Here is a 16,951-nt window from a genome sequence, read left to right as displayed (position 1 = left end):
AAAGCGCGCCTGACTAAACCGTGGTGACAAAACCACGCCGACAAAACTGTGCCGACGAATGAGCGCTGAAGCATGCCGACAACAGCGCGCCGACAGAAGCACGCTGTAACCTAACCCTAAAAATAGCCCTAAACCTAACCCTAAACCTAACCCTAAACCTAACCCTAACCCTAAACCTAACCCTAAACCTAACCCTAAACCTAACCCTAAACCTAACCCTAAACCTAACCCTAACCCTAACCCTAAACCTAAACCTAACCCTAACCTTAACCCTAACCCTAACCCTAACCCTAAACCTTACCTTAACTTAAATTGTGCTTCTGTCGGCGCGCTGTTGTCGGCGCGCTGTTGTCGGGTCACGCCTACCTCCTATCCCCACCAAGGTCAAACACAACCTGATGCGGCCCTCAATGAAATCGAGTTTGACACCCTGGTTTAGCGAGATACCAGAGATCTGGAAAGAAAATTCTCCAATAAGAAATCACTTGCTTTACAGATGGCTGCCAGTGACTTCTGCAACTATTCAGATGGATCATTGGGACCTGTAGTCTAAAGAGCCTGGCTGAGCAAGGTGTTATGGGCACTGGACAGAATAACTGAAGCAAGGGAGAGTTGGAGAACATGCAGCAGAGCAGGATAGCATGAGCACCGACAGAAGACAGAAAGTATTGTTGCCTTCGACGAGAACACCCTCCTGCAATGTGGAGAAGCAGATTCTCGGTTGTCTCACCAGGGAATTAAATTCCCTTCCCAGTTAACAAAGGTGCCAGTGTTTTTCTCAGAGAGACGGCCAAGGGTGTTCAGAATAGCCTGCAAAGTCTGCTCCGTTGTCAGTGGAGGTGACCCCTGGAAAGGAATAGGCAAAGGATGAAGGCAGTCGATAGTGGAAAAAGTCTAAAAGCCTATAGTATCACTGGGAGAATTCAAGGCAGAGGTGGTATTCAGCAGGTTCTGACCAGTTCCGGAGAATCGGCAGCGGAAATTTTGAGTAGTTCGGAGAACTGGTAAATACCACCTCTGGCTGGCCCCACCCCCATCTATTCTCTGCCTCCCAAGTCCCAGTTGATTGGGAGGGAATGGGGATTTTGCAGTATCCTTCCCCTGCCACACCCACCAAGCCATGTCATACCCACTAAGCCATGGCCCACAGAACCGGTAGTAAACATGTTTGAATCCCACCACTGATTCAAGACAATAGTGTGATTCTAAGATGTATTAGCAAGAAAATGTTATTAGACATGAAATTATAATCAAAGGATAACTCTTGGTGAAGAGGAATTTCTGAGAGTGAACACCAGCAAGTATCTGTGATGCTGGCATGTCGCCCCTTCCCATAATTAAGAGAATTCCTCTTGACTTAATTGGAGGGAACTGCCCACAGCATTGTTAAAAAAAAAAAAGCCATCTAGAGTTTTCAGAATTGAAGAGTTTCCAGACAAACAAATAGAACAAACCTTTAATTCTGTTCATTGACCAGTAAAAAAAAGTACACTCAATAAAATAAATGATGCAAAACTCTTCCCCTAAGAACAAGAATTATTAACCAAGATTTGTGGATGTAGCTTACGCCTAATGTAGCAAGACGTTGTTTGTTTGTTTGTTTGTTTGTTTGTTTGTTTGTTTGTATGTATGTATGTATGTATGTATGTATGTATGTATGTATGTATGTATTTAGAGTCACAACCCCTGGTATGCCCAAATATGGGAGGAAGTTTACTGCTTCCATTCTCTGTCTATCGGCTCGTCACAAGAGACCATCCAGACAGAAACCCAATATTTTTACTGTTGCCTTTGTTACAAATGTGTTGTATTTGTGCGGAGACTCCCTTTATTTATTTATCAGCACAAATACAACACACACACACACACACACACACACAGACACACACACAGACACACACACACACACACATATATATATAATTTGTGCTGATAAATAAATAAAGGGAGACTAGTATAGATCTATTTCAAGCTATTTAGCTCTCATCAGCTAGCCATACCCTTACTGGGATTCGAACCTGTGCTGTATTGCATCTTAGGCAAACGTCTTAGCCATTATGCCACAGGTCTCCTCCTTATCAGCTGAAGCCAGGGAAGAAGGTATATATTTAGTGTCACAACTCCTGGTAAGCCCCAATTATGGGAGGAAGCTCACTGCTTCCATCATCTGTCAATCGGCTCATCACAAGAGTCCATCACGACAGAAACCCAATATTTTTACTGTTGCCTTTGTTATATTTGTGTTTTTTGTTTGTGCTGATAAATAAATAAAGGGAGACTAGTATAGATCTATTTTAAGCTATTTAGCTCTCATCACCTAGCCATACCCTTACTGGGATTAGAACCTGTGCTGTATTGCATCTTAGGCAGATGTGTTAACCATTGAGCCACAGAGTTCTACTCCTTATCAGCTGAGCCAGGGTGATAGGTATGTATTTAGAGTTACAACCCCCGGTATGCCCAAATATGGGATTTTAAATTTTAAATAACAGTCAGTTTATTCATGTGGTGGTAAAGGTCCTTCTAGAAGCCTGATGCCGAACTTATGGCGCGTGGGCTCAAGGTGTCACGAGAAGCCATGCTGCCCGGCACGCGTGGCCTTGCCTCTTTGTCTTCTGGGCTTCTGGCATACGATGAACAACTGTCCTTCACATGAGCAGCAGTTCTGAAAATCAATGTGTGCAGATGTACTGGATGTGCATGCGCCCCAGAACCCAGAAGTCCAGCTTTTCTGGAGTGTAGCCCTAATGAGCATGCGCATGCACATGTGACGTTTCCGTGTGAACCTTTTGGCACTCGCTGCCGAAAAGATTCGCCATCACTGTTCTAGAACATTCAGAGAAGAACATGTGTTTTAGTATTTAATGACTAGGGGCCTCACAGTTTAAGGATCGATATTATAGTATAGTTAAGCTGTGTGTAACTGACAGATTGGATGCCAAATTGTGATTTTAATATAGATTGTATCTGTTATTTATTGTTTTACTAGCTGTTAACCTGGCGTTGCCTGGATATTTGTTTATCCCAATCCTGTATTAGACATTCACAAATATCCGGACCAAACGTAATTTCTAACGTTGGATCTTCCCCCTTACCAGAGGGAGCCCCCTTGTGGAGTACTGTGAATCCGTTACCGTGGCAACTCCACTGTGCTGTAGAATCCATTTTAAGGCACAACAGGCTGTATCTCAACAGAACACACACACACACCCCCGAGGGATGTTAGGGGTATCTTACCCCCACATTATTTGTTTCCAGAGAGTAAATCATCTGTGTAAATCATCAAGTTTGGTTGACAGTGCTCGAGGCATTTCAGAGTTATGCTGGAACATAACGGCCATTTTTACATATATAGATTCTAGAATTTTTAACTGGATATTGAGTGATTTTATTTGTTCTGGTCTCCGGTCTTTGACTGTAATAAACCTGATTTGATTTGAACAGGAGCTGTGGTTTCTATGATATCCCCATCGCAGGGGCACTAATGGATTTCATATGAACTTTCCCCAATATTTCCCTTCCAGAACTGCTGTGGAGAAAGCATTTACTAAAGATAAGTTTCTTCTAAATGTGGGAACTGTGATACGATACAAAAATGAGGCTGATTTAGTCACTAACATTTGATTATTTTCAATTACAGGTGGCCTTGACTTACAACAGTTTATTTAATGACCATTTGAAGTTACAACGGCACTGAGAAAAGTTACTTATGACTGCTTTTCACACTTACAATCATTGCAACATCTCCAGGAACACATGATCAAAATTCAAATACTTGGCAACTAACTTGTGTTTATGATGTTTGCAGTATCCCGAGTTCATGGGATCATCTTTTGCGACCTTCTGTGCAAGCAAAATCAAAGGGGAAGCCAGATTCACTTAACAACAGTGTTACCAGGGACGTGCAGTCACTAGAGGCAGGGGAGGCGTGGCCTCACCAGTCATGAGGAAAAGGAAAGAATTTTAAAGAATTTTTTAAAAATAATTAAAGCCAAGGTAGTTGCTGCCAGATTCCAAATACACTGCTTGGAACAGTGCTTAGTGTTAACTATAGGACGAGGCGAGAGAAATAGGGGCCTCCTGTGTATAAGCAATTTTTCACCTTTTAAGAGTTAAGTAAGGGTTAAAAAGCAAAAACTTTTGTATACAAAGGAGGCACATGTTCTCTCGCCTCCTGTAGAGGGCATTTTTAGAGGCTTTTTAGAGTTCTCTGGGAGCAACTAGCTCAGTCTGACTCAGAGCTCTGGCAGAACCACGTTGCCTTCTCAAACACACATACACACAAACACAAACACACACACACACAGCTGGATAAAAGTACATAAGCCCAGCTTCACTGATTACAATGTGATTCACCTGCAATCAAAGGCTCCGATTGGAAGGCAGCAGGGGAAGGGTGGGGTATGGCAGAGGAGCTGCTTTCAAGCCTTTGGAAAATATATCCAATCCAACTTCTGTGTTGGTGTTTGTTTGAGAGTGAGTGAGAGAGGGATCCAAGTTCTCTGTGTGTGTTTGTTTGAGAGAGGGGGGAGGGAAGGAGAGAGGGAGGAAGGAGGGGGAGGGAGAAGAAAAAGAATGGGAAAACTTATTTTGCAAGGGGGAAAAATGCTGTCGCTTAAAATCGGAACTGAGCATGTCTGGCTGTGGAATTCTGGGAGTTGAAGTCCACAAGTCTAAAAAGCTGCCTCACCAGCCATAAAGCTCACCGCACGTCACTGGGTGTTACTAACTTAACAGCTGCAGGGATTTACTTAACAACCATGGTGAGAGAGATCATAAGATGGAGCAAAACTCCCTTAACAAATGTCTCATTTAACCATAGAAAGCTAAAGGTTCCACTCGCACATATGTGCTAGTCATTCCCGACTCTAGGGGGCGGTGCTCATCTCCATTTCAAAGCCGAAGAGCTAGCACTGTCCAAAGACATCTCTGTCATGTGGTGGCATGACTAAATGCTGAAGACCCATGGAACACTGCTACCTTCCCACCAAAAGTGGTCCCTATTTTTCTACTTGCATTTGTACGTGCTTTTGAACTGCTAGGTTGGCAGAAGCTGGGAGAAGTAACAGGAGCTCACTCAGTTACGCGGCGCTAGGGATTCGAACCGCTGAACTGTCGACCTTTCTGATCAACAAGCTCAGCGTCTTAGCCATTGAGCCACCTTTTGCATATAATAATAGAAAGCAGCAATTTCTGTCCGACTTTCTGTATCTTAAGATTTTTTTTTCACCCTTAGTATAGATCTAGCTTGATCTGACTTTAAAATTAAGATGATGTCAGTAGTGAAACCATAAAGGTTCATTTTCTTTTTGATTGCTATCTGGAATAGTGTGATCCAGGAAAAATTTCAAAGTGATCTGGAGCTCTTTAGAACATTACATTCCCAGTTCAGCTAATTTTGTTTTTTGTTCACTGTATAAACTGTTTTCCCGGCCCCTCCTTCCAGTCTGCTTACCATTGAATTTGACATGTCGGTCTTTATCCATCCTGGATGCAATGCAATGCACAAGATCCCATCTTCGGCAAGATACAAGGACTGGCATTTAGAGAGCATATTCAGAGCAGACTGTGAGGGAGAGAGGGAAGGAGAAGACAGAATGAATGCCATCACATTCCAAGGCAGCTTCTCTAACTGAAAAGCTGCCTTGGGCAATATGTTGAAACTCCCCAAGCCTGCAGAAGACCAAAACATTCACACGTTGTGTTGAGAAGCAGGTGCTTTCATCTCCTCCTAATCAGTTTTTCCAGGTATGCCTCACTTCCTCCTGTCTCCTAATCTTATTGGTTGCGATTCAATGTTGATTGACAAAAAGGCAAAATAATTACTCAAAGCTTTGTCTGCCTGGAATCCACACTGTACATCGGACATTAATACGATTGAACTAGTCCAGAGGTATTTCACGAGAAGCGTACTCCACTCCCCTACTCACAATAGAATTCCCCATGCCACCAGGCTTGAAATTTTGGGCTTGGACAATCTGGAACCGCGCTGCTGCGACCAATCTGGTCGGACGTAAGCATAGTACACAAAATTGTCTGCTACAACGTCCTACCTCTCAATGACCTCATCGGCTTCAACCTCAATAATATTAGGGCAAACAATCGATACAAGCTCAAGATAAACCGTTTCAAGCTCGATTGCAGAAAATACGACTTCAGCAACAGAGTGGTCAATGCCTGGAATGCTCAACCTGACTCCATCGTTACAGCCTCAAACCCCGTAGCTTCCACCTTAAACTGTCTACTGTGGACCTCACCCAATTCTTAAGAGGTCCGTAAAGGGATCGTGCATAAGCGGACCAGCGTGCCTTCCGTCCCTGCCCTGTCCCCATTTATTTGTACTCGTTTCTTTTGTTCATGCCCATGTTTATATTTATGCCTGCTATCTTGTACATGTTTGACAAACTAATAAATAATAATAATAACAACCTACTCAGAGCATGTTCTCTGCCCTTATTTGAAGGAATGTTTTTCTGGTCTGAAAGCTGATGCTATCCCTTATACGATAGCACATCTGGAAGTATTATCAGGCCCAAATACCTGGAATCTGGAGAGCTATCATCATTGACCATCTGCTCCTCATCAGAAGAAAGGGAAATATTAAATCAATTTTAGGCCAAGAGGTTTCTGGTGGAACGACATTGACCAGTTATGATGGGAAGATGCATTAAAAAAATTCAAGCATACCCTTCTCCTGCTTACAATACAAACAAAACTGATCTAGCCACATTTGACGGTAGATCTGTACCTTACTACAACGATAAGCAATGATGTGGCTCCATTGCCATTCAAAGATGCTTGTGATGGAACCTGCTTGGCTAGAAATGTTGATGATGGCTGCTCTGGTGCAGCTCATGCCCTCCAGGGGACTTTCTTGAGCTGCTTTCCTCAGCAAAGGGAGGAACGCCTGAAGGATGAAAGGAACAAATGAAGGTCAGTCAAACCTTCTGTAAGGAGGGTTGAGATTTATCATTCCCAATGGAAAGGCCCCAGAAAGTTGCCATTTGTTCATTAGGAAATGTCAGAATTGTGCCGCCATTTAATCCGATGGAACCAGAACGGGGTTCCAGCTTCTTCTATTGCCGGTTCGCGTTTTGGGTGCGTGCGTGCATGCGCAGAAACAAAAAACAAAATGGCGCCGCCTATGGCGCCACCGATAGAACCAGTTTGGAGGGCATGGCCAGCTGAGTTGCTACCTACTCAACTGAACCGGTCCGAACCCATCTCTGGATGGAACCCACTTAACATACCCCTGTTCAAATCAGCACAATTTCCATCCATAATATATTGATTGATCTCCCGGTCAATACAAATTCTCAATGGACAGGCCCCAAAGAGTTGCCAATTACTTGCATCAGAATTGCCTGGTAGTGTAACCAGATGGAACCCACTTCATATGCCTGGGTACTTGAGAGACCGCCTGCTGCCAATTACCTCCCAAAGACCCGTCAGATCACACAGGGTTGGCCTCCTCCGGGTTCCGTCCACCAGCCAATGCCATCTGGCTACTACCTGGGGGAGGGCCTTCTCTGTAGCAGCTCTGGCCCTTTGGAATGAACTCCCCGCGGAGATCCGGACCCTCACCTCTCTCCAGGCCTTCCGGAAAGCCGTCAAAACCTGGCTGTGCCGGCAGGCCTGGGGTTGATGAGTTCCCCTTCCCTCTCGACTGGTATGGCTGTGTGATTTTCGTGTATTTTAATTATGTGTACTGTTGTTTATGTTCCCTTTCCCCCCTGAGTTGTTCGCTGCCCTGAGTCCCTCCTGGAGAAGGGCGGCATACAAATAAACCGAAACTGAAACTGAAACTGAACTGCTTGTTTCATTCAATACAATTTCCCCATCCATTGGATATTGATAGTCTATCCATTGTCTGTCCTAATTCTATGCAGTTACTGGGCAAAACTTTTATTCAGGTCTTGATGTCCCATTCTTAAAAAGTTCAAAGAGCTCGGGATTCATTCTTAAAAGCACAAATCACGGGGGTGGGGAGTGTTTGGGTGGAGAGGGAGGGAGGGAGGATGGGGACCAACTTCCCTCTGGAGAAAGTTCAGCATCAGCCTGGGGAAAAAAACCCGTTCCCTTACCTGGACAACTATCATGGACCCAATCACATTGGTTCTGTAGGTCTCAGCCATGGTCTCTGGTGTTTCTGTCTCCAAGCTGCTCATATTTATAATCCCGGCATTATTAATCAGGAGGTTCAATCCCGCCCCCTTTAAATGATCCGTAACTTCGTCTGCAGCAGCCTTGACGCTGGATGGATCGGTTGTGTCTACAGCAGGGGGGAAAAAAATAAAGGTAGGTTACTCCATATTTGATTTTGCATATTGCACACAATATTCCAATGAATGGACTTCTATGTTCTGGATATTGCATTTTCTTTCTTTCTTTCTTTTTTTTAATAAAATGACTTTCCTGGGATTAGTTTTAAGACTGTACAGCAACATGGTTGGAAAAAAAGGGATGGGGAGTAAGAATGGCATTTGTATTGTTAAGCAAATTAAAAAACCCAGACAACACGATGTTTATTAAGCACTAAATAATGTAAAGGGACGTGGTGGCTCAGTGGCTAGGACGCTGAGCTTGTCGATCAGAAAGGTCAGCAGTTCAGTGGTTTGAAATCCAAACACCGTGTAATGAAGTGAGCTCCCGTTACTTCTCCCAGCTTCTGCCAACCTAGCAGTTTGAAAGCATGTAAAAAATGCAAGTAGAAAAATTAGGAACCACCTTTGGTGGGAAGGTAACAGCGTTCCATGCACCTCTGGCATTTAGTCCTGCTGGCCTCATGACCACGGAGGCGTCTTCGGATAGTGCTGGCTCTTCGGCTTTGAAACAGAGATGAGCACCGCCCCCTAGAGTTGGGAACGACTAGCGCATATGTGCGAGGGGAACCTTTGCCTTTACCTAAATAATGTAACTAATAGAAAATTAATAAAATTGATTTTTTTTAAAAAAAGACTGTAGAATCATGTGATGAACTGATAGTTTTGCAAGTCTTCTTTGTGAAGCCAGTCAAGACAAGACAATATTTGATCTCGTACATTTTATTAAACTAGGGAAGGGATAAAGAAGTTTTTAAAAATGTACTTCTTCTGACAGAGTTACAATACAATACAATACAATAGCAGAGTTGGAAGAGACCTTGGAGGTCTTCTAGTCCAACCCCCTGCCTAGGCAGGAAACCCTACACCGTTTCAGACAGATGGCTATCCAACATCTTCTTAAAGACTTCCAGTGTTGGGGCATTCACAACTTCTGGAAGCAATCTGTTCTACTGATTAATTGTTCTGACTGTCAGGAAATTTCTCCTCAGTTCTAAGTTGCTTCTCTCCTTGATTAGTTTCCACCCATTGCTTCTTGTTCTACCCTCAGGTGCCTTGGAGAATAGTTTGACTCCCTCTTCTTTGTGGCAACCCCTGAGATATTGGAACATTGCTATCTTGTCTCCCCTAGTCCTTCTTTCTCTTAAACTATACATACCCGGTTCCTGCAACTGTTCTTCATATGTTTTAGTCTCCAGTCCCCTAATCATCTTTGTTGCTCTTCTCTGCACTCTTTCCAGAGTCTCCACATCTTTTCTACATCGTTGCGACCAGAACTGGATGCAGTATTCCAAGTGTGGCCTTACCAAGGCATTATAAAGTGGTAGGGATGTGCAGTGTCATGAGGAAAAGAAAAGAATTTTTAAAATAATTAAAAAGGCTAAGGTAGTTGCTGCCAGACTCCAGAGTCACAGTGACTCTGAATCTGCTTAGTGCTAACTGTAGTGGGAGGCGAGAGAACTATGGGCCTCCTTTGCATAAGGAATTTTTCACCTTTTAAGAGTTAAGCAAGGGTTAAAAGGCGAAAAATTATGCAAAGGAGGCACGTGATTCTCCCGCCTCTTGATCTGGGAGCAGCAAATCATGCCTTGGCAGCCTTGCCTAAGTAAGTTGCTTTTTTATTTAATTTTTTACACTTTCATCATGGCGGGCGGACAAGAGGAGAGTTGAAATCCACAGCTGGAATAGGTATGTGGATCGGACGGAGGGAGGGGGGACATTCAAAATTATTTATAATGTAAGTAATTGTAATTTGTTTTTATTGTGTGTGTGTGTGTGTGTGTGTGTGTGTGTGTGAGTGTTCTGCTGGCGCATGGGCTGGCACATTTATTTTTATTTTTTTATTTATTTTTTAAAGCCATGCTGCCTCAGCCCGCCATAGAACGAAACATGCCTTGGTTTGTGGCCGGGAGGCACGCTGGCACTTTAAAGTGCATACCGCCACCCCGCTGTATGGCTGGGCGGCGGCATGCACTTTAAAGTGCCAGCGTGCCGCCCGGCCACAAACCAGGATATGTTTTGCCATTCAGTGGGAATGGCCGGCCCGGAAGGCATGCCGGCACTTTAAAGTGCCAGTGCGCCTGTCTGCCATAGAACGGGCTTGTTTTCTGCTTTAAGGGGGCTTTGAGTGGGAAGGGGGGGGCTCTGCTTGGCTTCCCCGCCCTCTCCTCAGGTGCGCATGCACGTGCACTATTCCAGCTGGTGGTGGTGAGGAGGCTAAATCCTGCCCACTTGCCTCACCGGCAGTAAACCTCACCACACGTCACTGTAAAGTGGTATTAACACTTCACGTGATCTTGATTCTATCCCTCTATTTGGTTCACCATCTAGCTTGCCATTGAAGAGAACTGTTCCCAAAATGATTTATTCAAATATAATTAGACAATAAGGAACCAAAGGAAGAGAAGAAGTGGTCGGGGGAAATTCGGCTGCACGAATTTCAGTTCTGGCTTTGCTATATTGTAATCCCCTTGGCTTTTAGTAAAACTCTACATTTCACTACAAATGGAATTGAAGCGCTTTCTTGACTAAAGGACCAAGTCCGGGCAGGTTGGATACTCATCCAATTATGTGATTCATATGGAAATGAACGATTAAAAAACCACAATAGCAAACATGGTTTAATTAAAAAACAAAGTGTTGCACACAAGTTCTTTTCCAAGCCAAATTCTGATTGGTATAGCCAGCTGGATCCTCACCCACATTAATAATGTGAATTACCAAACTCACCTGCAAGCTTTGACTGGGAGTGGCTCCCAATAACACTCCAAAATTTGCTGCCAACTTGTAACTTTGAGAAAGAAAGATAGAAGAGAAGGCACAAGAAGTCATCAGAATCACTGCTTCCATATTAACCTTCCAATGCATCTGCCTAGCAGAATTTTTGTTTCTTGGTTGGGTAGCAGATCCAACTGTTCCTGGAATCCATTTGTATAATTCTGCCTAAACAGCCCTAAACTGTCAATTATAATGAAAGGCGATGTTTGTCTGTTCTGATGTGGGTGTATTGAATTGATGCCTAATTGGCATGATTTACTGTGGTGCTGAAGACAATGAGCTTGTCGATCAGAAAGGTCGGCAGTTCGGCGGTTCGAATTCCTAGTGCAGCATTACGGAGTGAGCTCCCGTTACTTGTCCCAGCTTCTGCCAACCTAGCAGTTCGAAAGCACGTAAAAAATAGGGACCACCTTTGGTGGGAAGGTAACAGCGTTCCATGCGCCTTTGGCATTTAGTCATGCCGACCACATGACCATGGAGATACCTTCGGACAGTGCTGGCTCTTCAACTTTGAAACCGAAAACGAGCACTGTCCCCTAGAATCAGGAACAATTAGCACATGTGTGCAATGGGAATTTTTACCTTTCCCTAAAGAAGGACCAAAGAGATTTTCAGGACACATACCCAATGTGACGATGACAATTTGCGGGTGTTTAACAGCGAGATTCTTCAGGTCCTGAAAGAAAGAAAATCCACAAATTTACTGGGGTGAGAAAATGGAAAAAATCCCCATTATTTTGTTGTTATTATTTTGTAATTTACTCTCAAGTGTTTCAATACATATTTCAACCAGAGTAGCTGATTTCAACCGTTTCTAATCCTTTGACAAAGTAATTCCTTTACTTCATATTCCAAGATGTATAAATATGCAACTATTGTTCCCAAACCTGGGCTCCTTCTTGGTCTCAAAGTCGATAAATCGATGGACACAAGGTATGATACAGAATTATACTTTTATTTTGGTAGCAAGATATAAGGACCCTGGTTCGAAAAGCTAACCAAGGACCAAGATTAGAATTTTACAGCTGTTTTTATAGTCAAGGGATGGTTGCATTCAACCCTTTGCCTTTCCCCTAATAATGTATGTATGCATAACAGATAATTTTGATAAACCTTTATGTTTGTTATCTTAAATAGCTAAACGTCACGTCACCTGTTTTTCACCCCAGGTCACAGGTATCTTGCGAAGTGTGCCAGCTATGTGGGTTTGGTTTTTTTTCTTATAAACAAGCTATTCTTGTTCCTACTATCCTGGCTAGGGGTATTAAGGGGCTAACTTCTGTCTCACTGTTAATGTGCAGCCCCACTCTTTCCTATTGCAGAGCAGAATAAAAGAACAAACAGTTTTATCTGAGGCAGCTCCCACACGAACCCCCTCTCCTTCCTTAATGAGAGAGACAAGAAAGGAGCAAAGTTCTTAATTGTCAAGGCAAAGAAATGACGACAAGAAAAAATGTTTTATCAGAATTCATATTCCTCACTCTCATGTCCATTCCATCCACATCTGGGCCCTATCGCCACATATGACCCTTCCTCTGATCCCAGGGCCTCATCTGTGCATACATTCAATCATCTGATCCTTCACAATCCTAATATATCTCAATTCCGATCAGTTGATTGTAGAAATTAAGTTCACCAGTTATTTAACTGTATTTTAAAAGTGGCATTTTAAATATAACCAGTCTTCATTGAACAATCAACCATCGTGCCTAACTCAACCATGCCAGTACTGTTACCACTTAGGAGACAAGCAAATTTCCATTAAAGAAAAAAAATATCTTTGTTTTTCCGATCTAGGACTTAAGGCACCCCCAGGCCTCACCTGGGCACGGAGTCCATCGGGGTTCCGGCAAGTGGCAAAGATCCATTTGGGGGGGTTGCTTTTGGCTATCAGATGCCGGATCAGTTCCAAGCCAAGTCCACGATTGGAGCCAGTCACCAGAACGCTGCGTGGATTCAGTTGTTCCATTTCTCTTGACACCCAAGGCCAAAAAAAGAGAGAAAAACTTTTGGGCACTTTCTTCAATTTTGTTGCAACTCAGCTTGTTCCCGGAGCCCTCCAGACAATGACGCAAGATGCTCGGCTCCTGTGTCGGAAAGGAAATATAGCTACTGAAGCGAATACGAAAGGAGGGATTTGGCAAAAACCTACGGTATTTGCTCAGTTCTTGCTGCAGGGAGTTTGTTCCCTAAGCAGCTGCGTCTCTTCTGTTGTTTTCTATGTGAATGTTCTTTTATTTAAACAACATCTCCTCTGTCTTCAGACCTGAAGAAAAGCTTTCCAACTACTTAGCAAATCCAGCCAACCCAAGACGGGTCTAGCTTGAAAATGTCAAGAGACAATGTGTTACGGATTAAAATATGTTATTTATAGAGCCTCTCTGGATGGCAATTGGCTCAGGTGTGTCTAACTTCTGCACTGAGGTACGGATGAGCCTATGTGCCACCGCCCCTTCATTTAATAACCAAGAAAGAAACCACTCAACTCCGTGTTTCAGAATTAAGTGTACTTTTACTGATTATAAACGATGAGAAGCAAAGCAAAGCTGAATCTGAGTAAAAGAGCGTGAAAGCAATAGATATCAATACATGATTCATCCCCCTCCCCTTGGCACCCCAGTCCATAGTCCAATCATAATTCACCCAACTGTCAGGTGGGAGACATCTTCAAAAATCATCATCAGGTTGGAAAGCTGGGCAGTTGGCCTCAGTGGGAAACTCCCCTCCTTCCAAATGCGCAAACCTATGGTGAGAACAACCCCCAATTAACAGTCCTCCTGCACAGAATGATTCCCTCCCCAAATACCATGCCCTCCCTCCCCATTTCAATGGCAGCCGAAAAGCAAGCAGCAAAGCAGGCTGACACTATGAACCAAGAAGGAATCCATTCTATTGCTTTCATTCATATGAACATTTTACAATGACCTTCTCACCATAACTGGTTAATAAGAATTCATTTCAACATTTACTGCCTTCAAAAGGGATGGTGAACCTTTTTCTTACGACGTGCCCAAATGGCCTGTGTGTGCTATCGCACGCACGCATGGGCCCACTCAATTTCCCCCTCACCTGCGCATACATGCGCGACCCCCCAAGCATATGTGTACAACAGGGGTGGGTTTCTCGCCCCGTTCCAACCGGTTTGGTTGGAACGGGGCCGGCGGCGTCCTCGTGCGCGTGTGTGGTGCGTGCGTGCATGCGTGCGGCACACGCATGCGTACTAGCATCTGTGCGATGCTCCAGCTGCTCCTGGAGGATCGTGCAGGCGCTGTATGCATCCTGCGCATGCATGGAAGTGCAGAACTCGTCAAAACCGGGTAAGGAGCGCGGGTGGGCGAGTGCGCCCTTCGCCGTTTCCGGAAGTTACTTACTTCTGGGTTCGCCGACCAACCGGTTCGCAGGGACCTCCGCGAACCGGTTGAAACCCACCCCTGGTGTACAAACTCTCCCCCCCAGGCTCCAGAGGCTTTCCTAAAGGCCGGGGAGGGAGAAAACAGCCTCCCCCCGGCCCCCCGGAGGCCCTCTGGTTGCCGGAAATGAATCATTCTAGAACTTACAGTTCACCTGTTGGGGCCATTTTTTGCAACTCCACAGACTCTGGAGGCATTCCTGAAGCCTGGAGAGGGCAAAAAAACAACCTTTGCCTGGCCACCTGGAAGGGGGAAAAATCACCTTTCCAGCATGCGCATGCGCGCTGGAGCTGATGGCTGGCGTGCCACCAAATATGGCTCGGCATGCCACCTGAGGCATGTGTAAGGTGACCAGATTTTAACACTGGTAAAGCGGGACACCATTGACCGAGGGGAGGGGATTTCTTGATTTAAAATTTGGCCTATATGGTGCAACAAAAAATTTCATAGAATGCAAAAATAGTATTGTAATATCCTGGCAAATAGCCACATGGCCGCTGAAAACCGTACATTCCCTTCCCGTTCTCCCACCATTCCCTAGCTTGTTGTGCATTCTTTCCAAAAACCGGGACTTTTTAAAAATGCCGCGGGACGTGGGACAAATTGTTAAAAATCAGGACTGTCCCGCCAAAAGCGGGATGTCTGGTCACCTTGGGCATGTGTGCCATAGGTTTGCCATCATGGGTATACAACTTAAGATAAGAAAATTTAATGCGCGAGCTGGCTTCCTTTCATCATTTCCTTCCTTAATTAATTAATTAATTTAATTGTGGGATAGAATATTAATTAATTAAATCTTAATAACAGTCCATGCCAAAAAAAAAAGCCAATGCAACTCTGAATTGCATTAAAGAGGGATACAATCAAGATCAAGTGAGGTGCTAATACCACTCTATAAAGCCCTAGTAAGACCACAGCTAGAGTACTGCATCCAGTTTTGGTCAACACAGTATTAAAAAGACATTGAGACTCTAAGTCAGTGTTTCTCAACCTTGGCAACTTGAAGATGTCTGGACTTCAACTCCCAGAATTTTCCAGCCAGCATCCGCTGGCTGGGGAATTCTAGAAGTTGAAGTCCGGACATCTTCAAGTTGCCGTCTGGACTTCAACTCCCAGAATTCTCCAGCCAGCGTCCGCTGGCTGGGGAATTCTAGGAATTGAAGTCCGGACATCTTCAAGTTGCCAAGGTTGAGAAACACTGCTCTAAGTTGTTCAAGAAGAGCAACCAAGAGCATTAGAGGACTGGAGGCTAAAACATGTGAAGAACGGTTGTAAGTACCTGGCATGGCTAGTCTAGGGAAGAGAAGGACCAGGGGAGACATGATGATAACAATGTTCCAATCACTTAAATGTTCCTACAGGTACATGAAGTTGTGCACACATTTCCTTCTCTTGACTAAGACATTAACGAAATGCGGAATGTTCCCTTCAGTTGACTGGCAGTAACTGAAAGAACATTGAGTGTGGTATCTACCAAGGCCATCTTCTAGAATGGGGCTGAAGACATGACGAGATTCTGGCAATTTATGGAATTGGTTCTAGGGGTATTTTTGGGCTGGCAATTTTGGAATTGTTGTCTTAAGGGAGGTGAAAAAGCTTGTCTTCTGAGACATGATAAAACAGAACAATAATTATATTCGTGGCTAATTTTCTCTTCCAAAGGGCACTGTAAGTGATATGTGTCAGCACATTATGTTACTTTCCAAGTTCACCTTGCACCCCCAAAAAACCAACCTGTTGTGATGTTGATGCAACCCGAAACATTATTGCTCATTGGAAATAATTTGGACGGCCTTATCCCACAGCGGTGGGATTCACTTATTTTCCCTAGCAGTTCGCACATGTGGGCGCATACCAGGGGTGGGTTTCTCGCCCCATTCCAACCGTTTCAGTTGGAATGGGGCCAGCAACGTCCTCGTGCACGCGTGTGGCGCGTGCGTGCATGCGTGTGGCGCACGCATGCGTACTAGCATCTGTGCGATGCTCCAGCTGCTCCTGGAGGATCGCGCAGGCGCTGTATGCGTCCTGCGCATGTGTGGAAGCGCAGAACTCGTCAAAACCGGGTAAGGAGCGCGGGCGCGTGAGTGGGCCCTTCGCCGTTCCTGGAAGTTACTTACTTCCGGGTTCGCCAACCAACCAGTTCGCAGGGACTGCCGCGAACCGGTTGAAACCCACCCCTGGCGCATACGCCGCGTCTCCACATGTGGAGTGCTCATGCCAGTAGTGGGTTGCTCCTGGTTTGGTCCAGATCAGGTGAACCGGTATGGCTGCGGCGGGAGGCTCCGCCCACCTGCCCAGACACTTTGCATGCACAGAAGCATTGCGCGTGCATGCAAGCGAACCAGTAGTAAACAAAATTGGAACCCATCACAGCTCACGTATTACGTCGGGGCGGGTGTGCGGAGCCTCCTCAGCCACCACTACGAGTTTGCCCAAACCGGA

At 44.7% G+C, this 16,951-nt stretch overlaps 1 protein-coding gene across 1 annotated transcript; it reads right to left on the bottom strand.

Annotated features, from left to right (window-relative positions):
• Positions 1 to 710: 710 nt before the first annotated feature.
• Positions 711 to 13,074, bottom strand: LOC148042798 (uncharacterized). Its single transcript, XM_087729038.1, has 6 exons — positions 12,922 to 13,074; positions 11,724 to 11,775; positions 8,085 to 8,272; positions 6,749 to 6,907; positions 5,456 to 5,566; positions 711 to 846 (listed from the first exon to the last, which is right to left on the bottom strand). The coding sequence occupies exons 1-6, from the start codon at positions 13,066 to 13,068 to the stop codon at positions 727 to 729; spliced, it is 777 nt and encodes a 258-aa protein (XP_087585164.1). The 5' UTR covers positions 13,069 to 13,074; the 3' UTR covers positions 711 to 726.
• Positions 13,075 to 16,951: the final 3,877 nt, after the last annotated feature.

The sequence above is a fragment of the Thamnophis sirtalis genome, unplaced genomic scaffold, assembly GCF_051295495.1.
Source record: "Thamnophis sirtalis isolate CommonGarterSnake01/CBP01778 unplaced genomic scaffold, rThaSir2_p1.2 scaffold_14, whole genome shotgun sequence".
In the NCBI taxonomy this organism is placed as follows: Eukaryota; Metazoa; Chordata; class Lepidosauria; order Squamata; family Natricidae; genus Thamnophis; species Thamnophis sirtalis.
The sequence above is the reverse complement of the archived record's forward strand: the minus strand, read 5'-3'. Positions and strand labels throughout refer to the sequence as shown.

What these genes read in the sequence shown, in the direction of transcription:
- LOC148042798 (XM_087729038.1), bottom strand. Translation starts at nt 13,068, where the DNA reads ATGGAACAACTGAATCCACGCAGCGTTCTGGTGACTGGCTCCAATCGT. An exon ending in CCGATGGACTCCGTGCCCAG is followed by an intron (nt 11,776 to 12,921) that starts GTGAGGCCTGGG and finishes TCTTTCTTTCAG; the next exon opens with GACCTGAAGAATCTCGCTGT. An exon ending in CCGACATGTCAAATTCAATG is followed by an intron (nt 847 to 5,455) that starts GTAAGCAGACTG and finishes ATTCCTTTCCAG; the next exon opens with GGGTCACCTCCACTGACAAC.